The 15914-nt window shown below is 28.4% G+C and overlaps 1 protein-coding gene and 1 long non-coding RNA gene across 2 annotated transcripts in view; one reads left to right on the forward strand and one right to left on the reverse strand.

The window, feature by feature from the left end:
• The window catches only part of LOC147909372 (uncharacterized), a 42652-nt gene that overhangs the window by 3554 nt on the left and 23184 nt on the right, over positions 1 to 15914 (forward strand). The window contains exons 2-3 of the long non-coding RNA XR_015545545.1: positions 8837 to 10546; positions 10682 to 12956. This is a non-coding gene — a long non-coding RNA (uncharacterized LOC147909372). The remainder of the gene's footprint in view (positions 1 to 8836; positions 10547 to 10681; positions 12957 to 15914) is intronic.
• Positions 421 to 15914, reverse strand: part of mus304 (mutagen-sensitive 304) — a 56188-nt gene continuing 40694 nt past the window's right edge. The window contains exons 8-13 of the mRNA XM_011063428.2: positions 6768 to 7175; positions 6601 to 6689; positions 1539 to 1675; positions 1422 to 1469; positions 751 to 1314; positions 421 to 678 (exon numbers count right to left, since the gene is read on the reverse strand). Of these exons, the coding sequence (XP_011061730.2) occupies positions 443 to 678; positions 751 to 1314; positions 1422 to 1469; positions 1539 to 1675; positions 6601 to 6689; positions 6768 to 7175 (1482 nt within the window). The 3' untranslated portion in view covers positions 421 to 442. The remainder of the gene's footprint in view (positions 679 to 750; positions 1315 to 1421; positions 1470 to 1538; positions 1676 to 6600; positions 6690 to 6767; positions 7176 to 15914) is intronic.

Below are 15914 nucleotides of genomic sequence, written 5' to 3' on the forward strand. Positions count from 1 at the left end.
AATAATTAATTACATATCCTCTTATCCAATAATTATAAGTATACTAGAAATTGTTTTAATGTAATAAAATAAATTTTTTATGATGTATTCTCAAAAATAAAAATATAAAACAGTTATTTTACTGTATTTTCTAAAATCTATAAATGTTAAAAAAAAAGGCAATGATTCAGTCAAGATATATGTTAAATAATAAAATTATAAGTATAAATCTATTTATATCATGGACACTATATAAATTTTTTAAACATTTCCAACTTTATAATTATATCAATGTATTATAAATATTTTTTCTTGTGTGTGTGTGTGTGTGTGTGTGTGTGTGTGTGTGTGTGTGTGTGTGTGTGTGTGTGCAAATACATATCTTAAAGTAAAATATTTTTCAACCATATATTATACCATAGATGTGAATATTAAAATGCATTTTTGTTAGAATTTAATATATTTAATTGTCTCCATATTCCATATTAGAATTATACAACGCTTTGATAGCCATGCATGCTCTATTATAATTTTCAATAGATTCAGTATAACAATACTTCTCAGTTGTGGGAATAACCTTTTTTTCAAAATTCGTCATATGCAATTGATTAATCTGTATATTTTCGTGATGTATCTCAGTCTCATATTGTATACCTTTATCAACGATAAAGGTAGTTTTTATACGATCTAATGCTTCTCCTAAAACATAAATAAAAATGATACTTGCATGAAAAGCAAACAATACATTATGAAATGCATTATAATATTTACGTTCATTTTCATGAAGTACCAAATCTTCAAAAAAAGTAATGTTTCGTATAAATAAATGAAATGAATCTTCAATATCAGATGATCGGATAACAAAATCAGGATCACAAATTGCAAGATGGCATAAAAATCTGATGCCTTGTCTCAATACTTTGTATTGAACTTTTTTCATATCGAACCAAAAATTACGATCCAACTTTTCTGAATATATTTCTGTCAGATGTTCTTTTATATTCTGTTTATTATATTTCACCTGATATACATGATGTTTGTAATTAATTCTCTTCAAGTGATAAAATGTTTTCTTTTTTTTAAATAAATCTTGCCATTCAATATCATCGATTACATCTAATTTGTTTTCAGAACATTTTTTTAACATATTAATTATAAATCGTAATAATTTCGTATAACAATTACAGGATTCTGAACTTTCACTTCTTAATAAATTATTTTTCTGTAAGACGTGCCATATAGATGATATTAATGCATGCGTCATATTTATTGTAGTAAGAAAGTCCGAATAAAAATACTCCATTTGTGCCATAAGAATTTGTAAGACACAAGCATCTAAAACACAAAAACATTTATCATTAAGAATATCCTTTAAAAAATAAAATACATTATTATACAGAAATGCATAAATTTTCAGATTATTTCGAAATGATATAACAAACCTGGTGTAAAATGTAAAACTCCTTTCCATCTTTTTATTGTCATTAACTCTATTAAAATAATGATAATTAATGTTTAAAAAGACAAACTTTTTTGTTAAACATATCAGACATACTTACGCGAACTTGTACAAAGTTTTGATACAAATATATCGCATTTACTAAAAACCATTATAAAGTTCGCTAATGAAACATAACAAAGTGATAATGGCCTTGAGAATACGAGTTCTTTAAATATAAGACAAATATATTTCAATCTGGAAAAAATTTGCCCTTACATAAAATCTATAAGCATCAAAATAGTACTGTTCGACAAACAAAATCACTAAAACGAGATTAGTCATTTTCCATAATTTTTTTAAGCGCTAAATACGAATCCGCTTCCAAATTGTTCCATCGAAATTTTATTTTGAAAAATTTATATATAAAATTACAAAAAAAGGGCTATTTTTATACATATTGTTATAGCTATAATATGTGAGAGAACAATACACAACATGTGCTGGAGAAGTTAATTACAATCGAAATTAAACATACGTTAGAATTCTCAATACTTAAAAGGACTTTTTAGTATCGGCTATAGTTAATAAAATATTCATAGTTAAATATGGAGTCTAGTGTGGAAAAGAGAATCCTGTGTTAACAATTTACCAAATAGCTTTCAATTATGTTTAATTAGAAAATTTTTTGGTAATTATTTGGATTAACGGATTCCGCGCTGATGACCTTAACATATGTTGTCAAAGTCATGAGTGACCTTCAAAAAGTTTTAAGCGATGGTCACTATTCGTTCAAAAGTTATTAACATAATAAAGTTTCAAAAATGTATTATTTCTATCATATACAATATTAAAAACTACTCTATACCTTTCCTGCCTAGGAGCATTCGATTTTCCACGCGAAAAGTGGTCCACTCTACTTTTCCCTCTATCTAATGGCGCACAATTTTCCGAAGCGAAGTCCATCCTCCCTCTTGCTTAGAGGCGATCGACTTTCAACGCGAAACGAAGTCCTACTTCCTCCAGTCAAGGAACGACTTTCTCCTAGATAGAGGGGGGAAGATGGAATGAACTTCGCTTTGCGTGGAAAATCGTTGATCTCATAAAAGGGAGAGAGGGAAAGAGTGGAGTATAAATCGTTTTGCATGGAAAGTTGTGCTCGTAGTATATAGCAGATATAAGACATATTTTTAAACTTTATTTTAATAACTTTTGAACGAACAGCAATCGTCACCTAAAACTTTTTGAAGGTCACTGAAAATTATAGCCTTGAAAACATATGTCAAGGTCAAAGTCATCGACGCGGTATCCATTAATTCGAATAATTATCTTTTTTTTTTTAAATCGTTATACGTACGAATCTAATATTAAATTAACAAATTCAAAATCGTGAAAAATCTGTATATTTTGGAACAATCTGAACACTTATCATGAAACAAGTCGGAATGGAATCCGATTGAATTTACAAATGAAAATTGTAAATGAGCATATAAGCCTCGTGCTAGATATTTTTTTTGCCTAATTATTCTTTATTTCAAAAGTAATATATCTATAAAACGTTTTCGACCATCTGGTCATTCCATCTTCAGTATATAACTTAGTTAATTTTAATAAATTTCTTTAATAATTATACATGCCAAATTGCCTTCTTATGAATTCAAAGAAAGAAGTATTTAAACGTATGTTAATGCTCGCGTATAACTATAATATGATCAATAAAGGTTTTCGTTATAAACAATGAAAAAATTGGAATTATTTAATTATTTCTTAAATTTGTATTGTGTTTTCTAGAGAAAATGGAATAATTCCGATCGGAATTAATTCCGACATGTTCCATGATAGGTACCTTGGACATTTTCCAAGTATTGATATCCACTATTGAACATCATTTTGAATTTGTTAATTTTGACATCAGATCAACAATCTAAAAAATTTTCAAGTGGAAATAAATCTAGGGGAGTCCGGGACACCAAAATTCAAATTCTTAAAAGTGCATCTAAACATATAAATTTTTGTATTATTTTTTTTTAATAATTAAAGCATAATGCAGACTTTAAAATTTAATAAATATATTTAGTAAATATTTATCAGTTTTTAAGAAAAAAATATGTTTTAAGAAATGACCCATAATGCGTCATGCGGTGTCCCCTACTCAGGGTACCATAAATCACATACAAAATAGTAGGATTATGCAAAGAATAACGGTGACGAAAGTTGAAAGTATTTTAAATTAACCTACACATTCTTAACATAATCACTAATATAATAAAATATAATTACAACTAATAATTATTAAATGACAAAATAGAAAGTTATAAGAAAACAAATGAGAAATAATCATTAATATAAGATAAAAAATTTATTATGATAAAATAAAATTGATTACTTAGAAGTATAAACTTTTAATACATATATTTTCTGTATTGTCCCGTTTCATCATGAATACCTATTTAATGTATGATCCATGGTATTCCAATTATACATTTAATTATACATTTAATAGAAAACTATAAAAAATAAATGTTAGATTATTACTTATAACATAGTAAGTTGAGAAAAAATGCGCAGAAACTTGCACTTTATTTTTATACATCTTCTACTGCAAAAACAATATTAAAACATTTTTATGCAATTAAAAAGTTACTATTGCACGAAAACCATTAATGATTGATGCTTTTCGATACAATAAAATTTAATCACTGCCACCTAGATAAAAAGCAGAGAAACAAAGTAACAGTCGTATTGTACAGTAGTATCAATTTAAACATTCTAGATTATGTTAAACAATCGATGATCCATGGTACCCCATGACCCATGGTGCCCCGGTTTCCTCTTAATTACAAATTTTTGTTAATATCATTGACTAAGAGTTTATTCTACTTTGTGGGTTGAAAAAGAAAGCGATTTTTAGCAATTTTTTCGGGAAAAGTAATAAGGACTATATATATATTATATATATATATATATATATATATATATATATATATATATATACTTCATTGCTTCACATGTCTTCTCTTTAATTTTAAATTTTATGAAGTCAAAGTGTTCATCTACATAAAATTTCGGGAAAGAAGTTTTTCTGATTTGAACATGGCGCCAGAACGGAAGTATTGCAGGTCGCACCAGTCATTTGAAATAGAGACCCTCTAATCAGAATGTAAACCTGAAGTGGCCGCCATTTTTCATCGAAATTGTACGAGAAAAATCATGCTATTTCACTTTATCTCACTCTACAATGGCACTGTAAGTTCCAGCTCTATAGAGACACTCTATAAGCTTCGTAGTTTTTGATGAACATTCTGACACGCTCAGGCGACTAGCTGGCGATTAAAATTTAAAAAATGTAAAAATTTAGTAGTGTCTAATCATTAATATTACGACAGTAAATCCATAACCATGCATCATAAATTTAAAGTGAAGCATGATAATGTATTTTCATTATGCATTTAAATGGAATGGATGAAAAATGTCGGACCGGTCACAAACTGGGAAGAAGGTAGCTAGACTCTAATTAGAGAATCTCTAATTGGAAAGAGTTCAAAAAACGATTTTCCTATTCAGAAAGAATGTCTCTACTGGATAGATCTATGATAATTGACTTTAGATAAAAATTAACAAAATGGCTGTTATTTGAAAGAAAAGTTTGATTTTTTTACCTTAAATTGTGTTCTTGTTTTTGCGATAAAAAAAATATCAATTTTGGCAGAAAGTTAAAAACTAGGCTAACTGAACGTCGAAATGACATCAATAAGAAAACTGGGAATCTGTCATTTTTGAATATTGATTACAATTAGAGCATGAGTTTGATTGAGAGAACACCAAAATTTTAGACAATATAAAAAATATTTGGAAAGGAGACTAATTTCAGAAATGCTTAATGTTAGACGTCAAAAGAATGGTCTAAATATTAAATCCGACACCAAGTTTTTTCACCATGCATATTCGAACGTTCTAAATAAGTTTTAATATCATAGTAGCACATCATAAAATGTTTGACTATCTACATAATTTTTATTTATGACATTAATATCTTCGAAACTTTATTTGGCTGTCTCCGTTTGTTTTATTTTTTGATTTCTATACACATTATTTATTCCATAACGCTCATTTTTTGTACTAAACTCTGTTCGAGACAAATGTCTCTAATTTTTAATGTTGTGTAATTTTAATCTTCTGATACCATGTTATATCGCTCTTAATTGTACAGTTATGGAGTGCAGTGAATATGTCTTTAATATATTTTGCATGAATGTGTAACTGTCTTTACCAATATCTATTTTTCTTTAGTGTTCACTGAGTCAAACAACTATCTGACAGTTACTCATCCAAAAAAGTTTGTAATTTGAGACTTTCCTTCTTTATTACTATTAACGTATAACTATTTGTAACATTATAATTACTGTATTACTCTCAGCATCGCTGAAGATGGCTGAATGCAACCGAAACGTTCAATTATGTAAGGCTGACATATATATTTTTTGTTAAAATAAAACGCATGAGTTACTGCATATTTGCACTCTCAATTGCTCATTCTTTAATTATATGTTTTAAAAATATCATTGATATTGGTATAATTGTAGTCTATCCAATAGAAAAAACATTACGTAATCGTGCAAAATTTGAAAGCGATACGTTTATTAATAGTTTTTGCTCTATCATTTCTGTTAGATCGAAAAATATTGTCGCGAAAAACGTGTTTAAAGTTTCAAGTTTACCTTTTTTATTATTTACACCTATATGCCACGTTAAAAGGTTCAACACAATATTCTACACTTGAGGCTATCAAATTATGTAAAAAAAAATTTTCAATTTTTTGATCTCAAGGTAGAATGGACCCTTAATTTATAGCTTTTCTGGAATAGATCCCATATTTAACTATTAACCTTATTAACTATCATCTTATAAACCGCATCCAACACTAAAAAATTCTTTTGAAAGTTGAGAGTCCTAACAGCAAATTAAATTTTGATTACAATGAAACTTCTTCAGTACATCATAATTATAATCTGATAAAATACGTAAAAATAACCCTTTTTGTAAATTGAATTGTAAATTTTTCAAAATTGTAATATGAAGCAATTTGGGAAATACAACATTTAAAGAATGGCTAATCTTATTTCGGTATTAAAAAAAACCCATTTTTGTCGGACAGTTCAATCATAATAATACTATTAATATACCCTTTATCACAATAACCCACTTTCTGTTGTACATTACATAGTAGTTTTATAATTGCATTTATAAGACCTGTAAATTGATGAGATCTCCTCTGCAAATAATATTTATCACTGTTAAAAATTATTTGATAAAAATTAATATTTAAAACGATAAACTAGAACGTACTTACAACATGTTCTATTAAAGTGACACATTCTAGAATAATCTCAAGCATTTCAAATTCATGGCCCTTCTTTGGCCATGTATTATAACGTGTCATTTGTTGCAGATAACAATTGTAACATTCATCACTTCGTGTGAGCAATTGCGATTTTCCTGCTAAATAATTACTTAAGTATAACGATTCAATACTAATGTGCGAAAGTATACCGAGCAATCTTCTAGCCTCGATACCACGTTCTCCTTCATGCCACGCATTTGCTTCACATTCAGATTTAATACATATATTATGATCTTTATAAACTGTAGAAAAATATAAGTCGTTCATATCTCGAATATCATCATTCTTCATAGCTTGAAAAATTGTTTCCAAAACTGTTATAACATTCAATATTAACTCTCTTGTAGTTAAGACCAGCTAAAACAAAGAATACGTATATATATATATATATAGGGAGTTTCATAAAAAAACCTTTTAGAGCTAATACAAGTTATAATTTATAAGTGTGTATAAAAATTCATGTTTATTTAATGAGATAAATAATGAGATAAATAAACGATCCAACTCTTTTTTGGGCCTTTCTCAATATGTGTATAATTATTCTATTCAATTATTAACTTAGCAAGTAAGATAAACGTCCCAGTGTTATGTGTGTGACCGGATAAGTATACCTATATCCGGACACTTACAAAATTTATAATTATTAATCTCAAATGCTTTCTTTTGTTACTGTATTTACTTGCATTTAAAGATTATATTTTAATTATAATATTATATTTTAAAAAGCATATTTGAGACTAATATCAATTTACATAAATAAAGTTTTGTGTAAATGTCTGAATGTATAATAGGTACATGTCCATTTACTCTCTCTCTCTCTCTCTCTCTCTCTCCCCATCTCCTCTCCTCTTCATTTCCTTCCCCCTTCCCCATCTCCCTCCTCTCCCTCCTTCCTCCCCCCCCCAGCATACAGTCACAATGCAGGATATTGTTAGCAAATACCATTTATTTAAAATTCTGACGTTAAAAAAAATTAATAGATCGAAATGTTTCGGTCAAATTTTCATCATCAGTAGTTAAAAAGTATATTAAAAGATGTTATAATTTTGCGCTGAATGTTTTAACAATATACAAGTTGTTTTCAATCTTACGTTGGTTGAAGTAATGAATGATGTTACATATTAAAACCGAATGTTTTTTTTTCCACTACTGTCTTCAATTTCTTAGTTAGACAAATTAATAATGTTGATAATAAAAATTCGTATTTCTTACGTATTCATGTATAAAATATTATTATTATGTCATAGATTTTTTTTTTAAACGCTGTGTGCGGATACAAGATTTTCAAATACTATTAAAAAATATATTGATACTAAAACATTTTTTTGTTTTATATTTATGTTAAATTGAAACGTACCTGCTAGCAATAGCGATCATTAAATAGTTACACAATAATTGTCCAATTAATACAAATTTAAATCAAATTAATACAAATTAATTATTAAAGGATGGTAAGAATAACCTTCTGTGAGAATGACGTGATATCGACAGTACAGTATTTCTTAAAATAACATTCCTTGTACATCTTATTAGGAACGAAAAGCAAATTAGTGGAGAAGGAGAAATCATTTTTCTTCAGTGGGAGGAGAAAACGTTGTTAATAGGAAGAAAAATATATGGAAACCAGTTTATGTCATTTTGCCTATTTATACTGAATTCTTGTCTTTTTATGTGTATCACTTCAGAGATCATCCGTTTACAATATAATTGTTTTAAATCTAAGATGTTAATATTATCCAAGTTAATATTGTCGAATCTATGGTTCATGTCTAGTTGGTGGATACTATCGATATTGTATTTACAGATTTCTTAATGATTAATGTCACGTTATTCATGTATGGGACGACAAAAAAATTTTTTTGTCAGACTTCCAAATTTCTCCGATTAATAACATTACGAAATTATTTTTAAAGGAAAATGATTTGATCCTATTATTAATGATTAAGAATAAAAATAATTTAGAAGATATCCATTATTACTCAATGTATTTATTAAGGAAGAAATGTTTCTTTTCGTAGAATTTTGGATGGGATAGAAATAAGATTCTGTCAACCTATCTAATGACGACACTCTTTTTGCGTTCAATTAAGTGATTCGAGTTAAAAGTTAAGTATCTGGCTTAGTCGGCTTTTTGTAATTATCGAAGATAATTCTATCAGCCTCCATTGACAATCTGACGTCGAGAAAACTATAATAGTTCCGTTATCGTCACTATATTCGACAGTGAAATTTATTCTTTTGTGATATCCGTGCGCGCGTTGAAACTACACAGAATAGTATCTATAGTATCTAATAGGTATTCCGACCTTTTTGGGACACCCTGTATAAGAGCATTGACATCAAATGTAAAGAGAATTGAACAAACTCTGCCATTCCAGAATGATTCAGATCATTTTCCAACACGACTATCATTATTTTTTAGGTTTTTCAATAAAACACATAGTATTCAAAATATTAATTTTCGTATAAATATGACAACATCACCGTTCCGTTTAAGCTAAAATTACTTCAATTAAATATAATTGACCTGAAAGAATAAGTTTAAAGTTTGGACAAAGTTTGGATAGGGCTGAAATCGATCCTTATGAATCCTCCTCCTTTATTACAAACCTTTATTTCTTAAAAATTAAATCTAAGTAATATATATTTTTTATTCTCATTTAAAGATCTTCCTATTTCTACTCAAATTATATATTTTTTTCTATTCCAACTTAGCAAAACTTAATTACAAAGAATTGAAAAATAATAAAAGTATAAACTAAAAAAATTTATTTTAAATGAAACAATTTTACAGTAAAAGAAACTTAGTGCTACTACACGATTAACAATATAAAATGCACAATATCACGACAAAATTACTTTTTTACAAAAAAATAAAAAAAAGGCTCTAAGTGTACGCGCTTGTATATGGGCTCCTTAAAGAAAAAAATGACTTTCTATTTCAAATCTATTCTAAATCAACTTTCCAAACTATCAGAGTAATAATAATTCTAAAAATATATAAGGATGCCCCAAAAAGATTAGGAGATTTGAATATCTCGGAAAATATAAGTTTTACTGAAAAATGTTTCAGACAAAAGCTGTAGGTAAAAAAAGATTTATTTACTGATCTTATCAGTTTGATCTTGGGTGGCCTCACCAAGGTCAGATCAAGATCACATCGATTTTTTTTTAATGGCATATCACTTATTAAGTTTTAGAAGGTTTCAAAAATAAGATATATCATTTTAAAAAATCGATGTGACCTCGACCTAACCTTGGTAACGCCACTCAAGGTCAAACTGATAAGTAAATAGATCTGTTTGAACTCTACAACTTTTTTTTTAAACACTTTTCTGTAAAACTTATATTTTCCGAGATATTCAGATATCCCGACTTTTTTCGGGCATCCTATATATTCGTAGCGTTTTTAATGAAAGAATGTTATTTATTTCACATGAGCATTAAAAAATACATTAATGAAAGTACTTCCCATCACTTGTAAAACGCTACGAATTAATTCCAACACCTAATATATATATTTTTTATTTATTATTACTTTGACATTTTGGAAAATTGGTTTGGAATATGTTTTTTTGGAATAGGTTTGGAATAGAAAATCATTTTTTTTTTTCAAGGAGTAGCACACAAGCGCGTACACTTGACGCCTTTTTTTTTAACTTACATGATATTATTTTTTAATTATATGAGCTGAGATGGAAAATAATGCTAATAGCTCAATTTATTAGGTGTTGGAATTAATTCGTAGCGTTTTACAAGTGATGGGAAGTACTTTCATTAATGTATTTTTTAATGCTCATGTGAAATAAATAACATTCTTTCATTAAAAAACGCTACGAATTAATTCCAACACCTAATAATAGTTATAAATATAATGAAAGTTCGTTCGTATGTAAGTCAACTTAATAAACAAAAGAGAGAGGAGTGCTAAGATTTCGTAAAAACATTCGAATATAAAGGATCCAAGGAAGATGTGTCATTCTGCAAATTTAAACCATGTTTTTATATCCGTTTTTATATCCACGCATATGACGCGCGCGCGCATCACAGTCTCTGCAATCTATTCTATACATCACATCAGAATAAAATAATTTTGGTAGAGCGTCTTTTTGGGGGCTTTAAGGGGATCCTAAAGTCGTCTGTATTACTGATTAATCAATTTTTGTATAACAATTACTTTCTTCCTCTTTACAAATTCGAAAATCCTTTTTCAGGATTAATGCATTTATGCAATTACATGTCTGTGAGGTGGAGTTTGTGCCGATAATAACAAAAAATGATTCTTAAAATTTCAATTTCGACATTTTTTTGTCGTTCTCAGAATAAATTCCACCTCACAGACACGTATTAATGTGTATACTTTAATCCTGGAAAAGGATTTTCGAATCTGTAAAAGAGGAAAAAGTAAATCCTTGTAAAACACGTAATTTTTCGTTTTAGGAGAAATATTTTTTTCTACCCTTTAAATCTTAATTTTCCACAAACTCATTATTGCTCGTTCCATACTCATTATTGCTCGTTCAAGTAATCTGAATCCTGCCTCACTTAATTTCATCTACAAGCTGTAAAACTTTTATATCAAGCAAATATTAATCTCAAGTGACAGTTATACGTGCCAGAAAAAATTAATTTTTTAATTTTTATCCTATTTGCTCGTGAAATCGTGTTTCCAGTTTTTCAAAAATTCAATTATTATCGGAATATAAACCTAAATAAGTCAGACTGCTTGCGATAGAAATATTAGTGTCTTTAGTGCCAATCTTCAGTGTCACTCATACATCACACTTAGGAAAAATAAGTTCCACCCATATCGTATATCGGTACTCCAAAAGAGTGATCCCTCCAAAAACTCTCGCAGAATGATTTCAACATAAGGATCCAGTTCTGTACGTGGGCCCAAAAAATAATTACAAGATTCTAACATTTTTCGATTTATGTAGTGATCAGATGAAGCAACATTTGACGGAATCATTAACAAGCACAATTTGCATTATTAAAGCAAAGTCAACTTACAATGGATGAGAACTATGGATTATCAATACTGGTGAAGTATTAATGTTCTGGCAGAAATTATTGACGTTCGGTTAATTGAACCATTCTTTTTCCTTTAAGAATCTCTAATAACCGAGAGGTTTGTTAATTTTCTTAGAAATGATTTTCCAAATTTAGTAAAAGATATTCTGTTGATAGAGCCTGAGAGATAGGTCTCTAGGAATATGACTTCAATTAAATAGTGTACCATCCCTTCGATATAAATAGGCGAGAGCTCACAGAATATTCCCAAATAAATGGAATGGTAGAAATGATGTTATGTTATTCCCTACGAAATCACCCGATTTAACATATTTAGACTAATTTTTGAAAAAGAGCTTACTTTCAATATCCTATCACTTCAGAAAACATAAAAAAAAAATAAAAATATTTTTCGAAAAATAACGATTCAAGAATTAGAAGAAGTCCAAGCAAACTTCCCATAAAGACTACAGACATGTCTAGATCAACATGGCGAACGTTTTGAACACTTATTGCAATAATAAAAAATTTGTTCCAAACTTTCAGTCTGACTTATTTTGGTTTATATCAATAATAATTGAATTTTTGAAAAAATAATGCAAAATTATTCAGCTCATTAAGCACCATCGACAGAACAAGTAAAAAATATTCCTTCTCATTAAAAAAAAATGTTTATTGGTAGTACAAAAACCAAAGACATTTAATAGTTACTCAAAATCATCAAAATAAATTCCCCTATTTATCCTATAATTTTGATAACAGGTGTCTTTTCCCTATCTCTAACCATTTTCGAGAAAAATGTGATGAACTTTTTGTGATTTTGCAGCATGACAATGCTCGACCCCATGTTGCGAAAGTGATCAAGACATACTTGAAAACGTTGAAATGGGAAGTCCTACCCCATCCGCCGTATTCTGACGTTGCTCCCTTTGACTATCACTTGTTTCGATCAATGGCACACGGCCTGGCTGACCAGCATTTCCGGTCTTATGAAGAAGTCAAAAATTGGACCGATTCGTGGATCGCCCCAAAAGATGACCAATTTTTTCGACGCGGGATTCGTACGCTGCCCGAAAGATGGAAGAAAGTAGTGGCCAGCAATGGACAATACTTTGAATCATAAATGTATTATCAGTTTTTTACAATAAAGCCTCGAATTTCGGAAAAAACGGCGGAAGCAAAGTTGTACACCTAATAATATCAAGGAACTAAAATAATATTTAATTTCATGGTTTCATGTCAATTTCACTTGTAGCATACAACGAAATTTTCCACAATTTCGTGCTCTTATACTAAAATCTCTAGCTCATTTCTACAAGCATAGTATTGTTCTTTAAGGTTTTTTGAACGCTGCTAGCTATTTATTTTAAATGTACAAGGTCTGAAACTCTTATATGCAGCACATATTGTGACGAGTCGACTGCAGAAGCCGATGACAAAACTATAATTTTTTCATTTTCTTTCGTTTTTCGTATTAAATTGTAACTGACAGCCAGTATTGTTGTCGATTCTTTACTTATGGAGAAGGATTTTTCAATCCGTAAATGCAATTAAAAGATATGAGTCAAGGAAAATTAATCACACTTCATCGGTAAAACAGGACAATTCCAGCAATTCCTTAATAAATTTACTTAATTTGTTGATACTTTTGTAAGCCATGCGTATTCGTAAAGGATTCGTTTTACAAAAATTTTTAATTTTTTTTAAAGTTATAAGGATAAACGAAATAGTGAAATAAGATTGATTTTTTTCCTCTAGCTTATAGAAATATCAACAAATTAACTATTTAAATTTATTAAAGTCAAATTTATTAAAAAACACTTCCAAAATTATCTCATTCTAATGTATTGAATAAATTGCAGAAACTGTGATGCGTCATATGTTGATCAGAAACGGGTACAGAAACATAGTTCAAATTTACAGAATAATACTTTCTTGGATCCTTTATATTCAAATGTTTTTACAAAATCGTAGCACTCCTCTCTCCTTTGTTTATTAAGTTGACTTATATGATTGACCTGACTTTATTATGTTTATAATTGTCGAGCATTTTTCATCTCAACTCAGAACTTTAATGTTCTTTTTGTATTTTACATTGTTTTCTATTATAATTACATTTATCTTTTATCACACAGTGAACCAAACAGTTCGATGTATATTGGTTGTTAAATTTGTTTAACTTTTATTCATGTGAATCATTATATTAATTTTTATATCTTGTTTTTCCTATTAAAAATTTTAATTGTTTTCCGCTTTGTTATATAGTTAATCAAGAAATTTTATACATAGTAAATTGATAAACCTCTTGATCAACTTTTCTTCCAACATTTAATGAATAATTGATGATTCGGCTAGATGCATTTAACTACTGTAATATTTGCTACGTTAATAATTTGAGTAGAATAATTATATATTGAGAAGAGCCCAAAACAAGAATTGGATCGTTTACATTATATCTTATTAAATAAATTATTAATTTTTATACATGCTCTAAAAAGTCAACACAAGTTATTATTTTTATTGTATTGATATATTCATTTGAACCTGAATTTAATTATTTGTGTTTCATAAATGCTAATATTTCAAGAGATGAATCTATATATTATTGTATAATAAAACAAGTAAAACATATCATATTAACATATCCTACATATCTTAGTTTTTGGATTATGGATTATTAAAGAAAATGTTCGAAGTGTCCGCCTCCTAACGTGTCGTGCTTCAACACAGACTGCTGTTTACATACTGTAATATTGATGGATATTGTTAACATTAAATAAATTCAATGGTGTGTAATAGCGTTAACCCCTTGAGTGTCAGACAAGAAAAACTTGTATGCCAAAAATGTTATCAATGCCATAAACTTAGAAATACAAAGTAAGTCACTTTTCCTGAGATTTTTTTGTGGTACTGACCAGGAATTTAAGCTCAGAATTCAAAACGGTCGACTCAATATGGCGGAATATGACTGAATATTTGAAAATTTCGATCTTTTTTGCTATCTATGCATAAATTTTTTTATGTGACAAATTCCTTAAAAAATTTTGGAATGAGTTTTTGAGGTCGCTAATTATGAACTTGATGTTAAATTTCGAAAATTTTTATTAAACTTGGAAAAATTGTTTTAATTATTATATTATTTGCCATATTGGATCCTTGATCTTTAATTTTTAAAATCTGATATCAAATTTATAATCAGCTACCTCAAAAATTCTTAATTATAAAATTTTTATGGAATTCATCAAATAAAAAAGTTCATGCATAAAAATAAAAAATAATCAAAATTTTCGTATGGTCCGCCACATTTGGGTCAGCCATTTTGAATTTTGGAATTTTTACTTCAAAATTAATATTCAGCGACCTCAAAAACATTAAAGTATTATCAATTCAATTGCTGCACTGCAAAAGTGATTTATTGGCGTAATGAAATATGCGGATTTTTCCGTCATTGACACAAGAAGTTAAAGCACGAGACAGACACTTCGAACATTTTCTTCAATGATCTATAATTCAAAAACTAAGGTAATTAAAGAAAATGTTTAGTGTCGGAGTTACGCTACACAGACGCTAGTGAACGCCTAGTGTAACACGTCTCAGTGCAATAGAGTGTGTTGAAATACAAGCTACTTCAAACATTTTCTTTAATTGGCTATAACTCGAAAACTAAGATATGTAGGGCATATATTCATATAACATTTTTTAATTATTTTAATTATTTTAGTGTGAAGATTCATTCGCTGAATATTAACATGCATTTATGAAACACTCTGTACATACACTACACATTACACACAGTGTATTCTAAAATATAATATTATTGAAATGCTCGCTGGTGTTAATTTCGCCATCCGTCACAGAGTCTCTTCTTTGTCTCTTTTTAGTACAATTTTACTAAATGTTTCATTTTTACAGATTATGCGCCAAATTGTCTCTGATGAAAGACATGCTGCATTAAATCGAAATGAAAGATCTAAAGTTAAAAAAATCCCATCTATACTTTAAACATATATATTTAATATACACAAGTCAATATTTATAGTCGATTCGTATTTTAAGACCATCTTAAGTAAGTTATCATACTTA

This window comes from Acromyrmex echinatior, chromosome 6 (assembly GCF_024713525.1).
Source record: "Acromyrmex echinatior isolate Ae372 chromosome 6, ASM2471352v2, whole genome shotgun sequence".
Classification (NCBI taxonomy): domain Eukaryota; kingdom Metazoa; phylum Arthropoda; class Insecta; order Hymenoptera; family Formicidae; genus Acromyrmex; species Acromyrmex echinatior.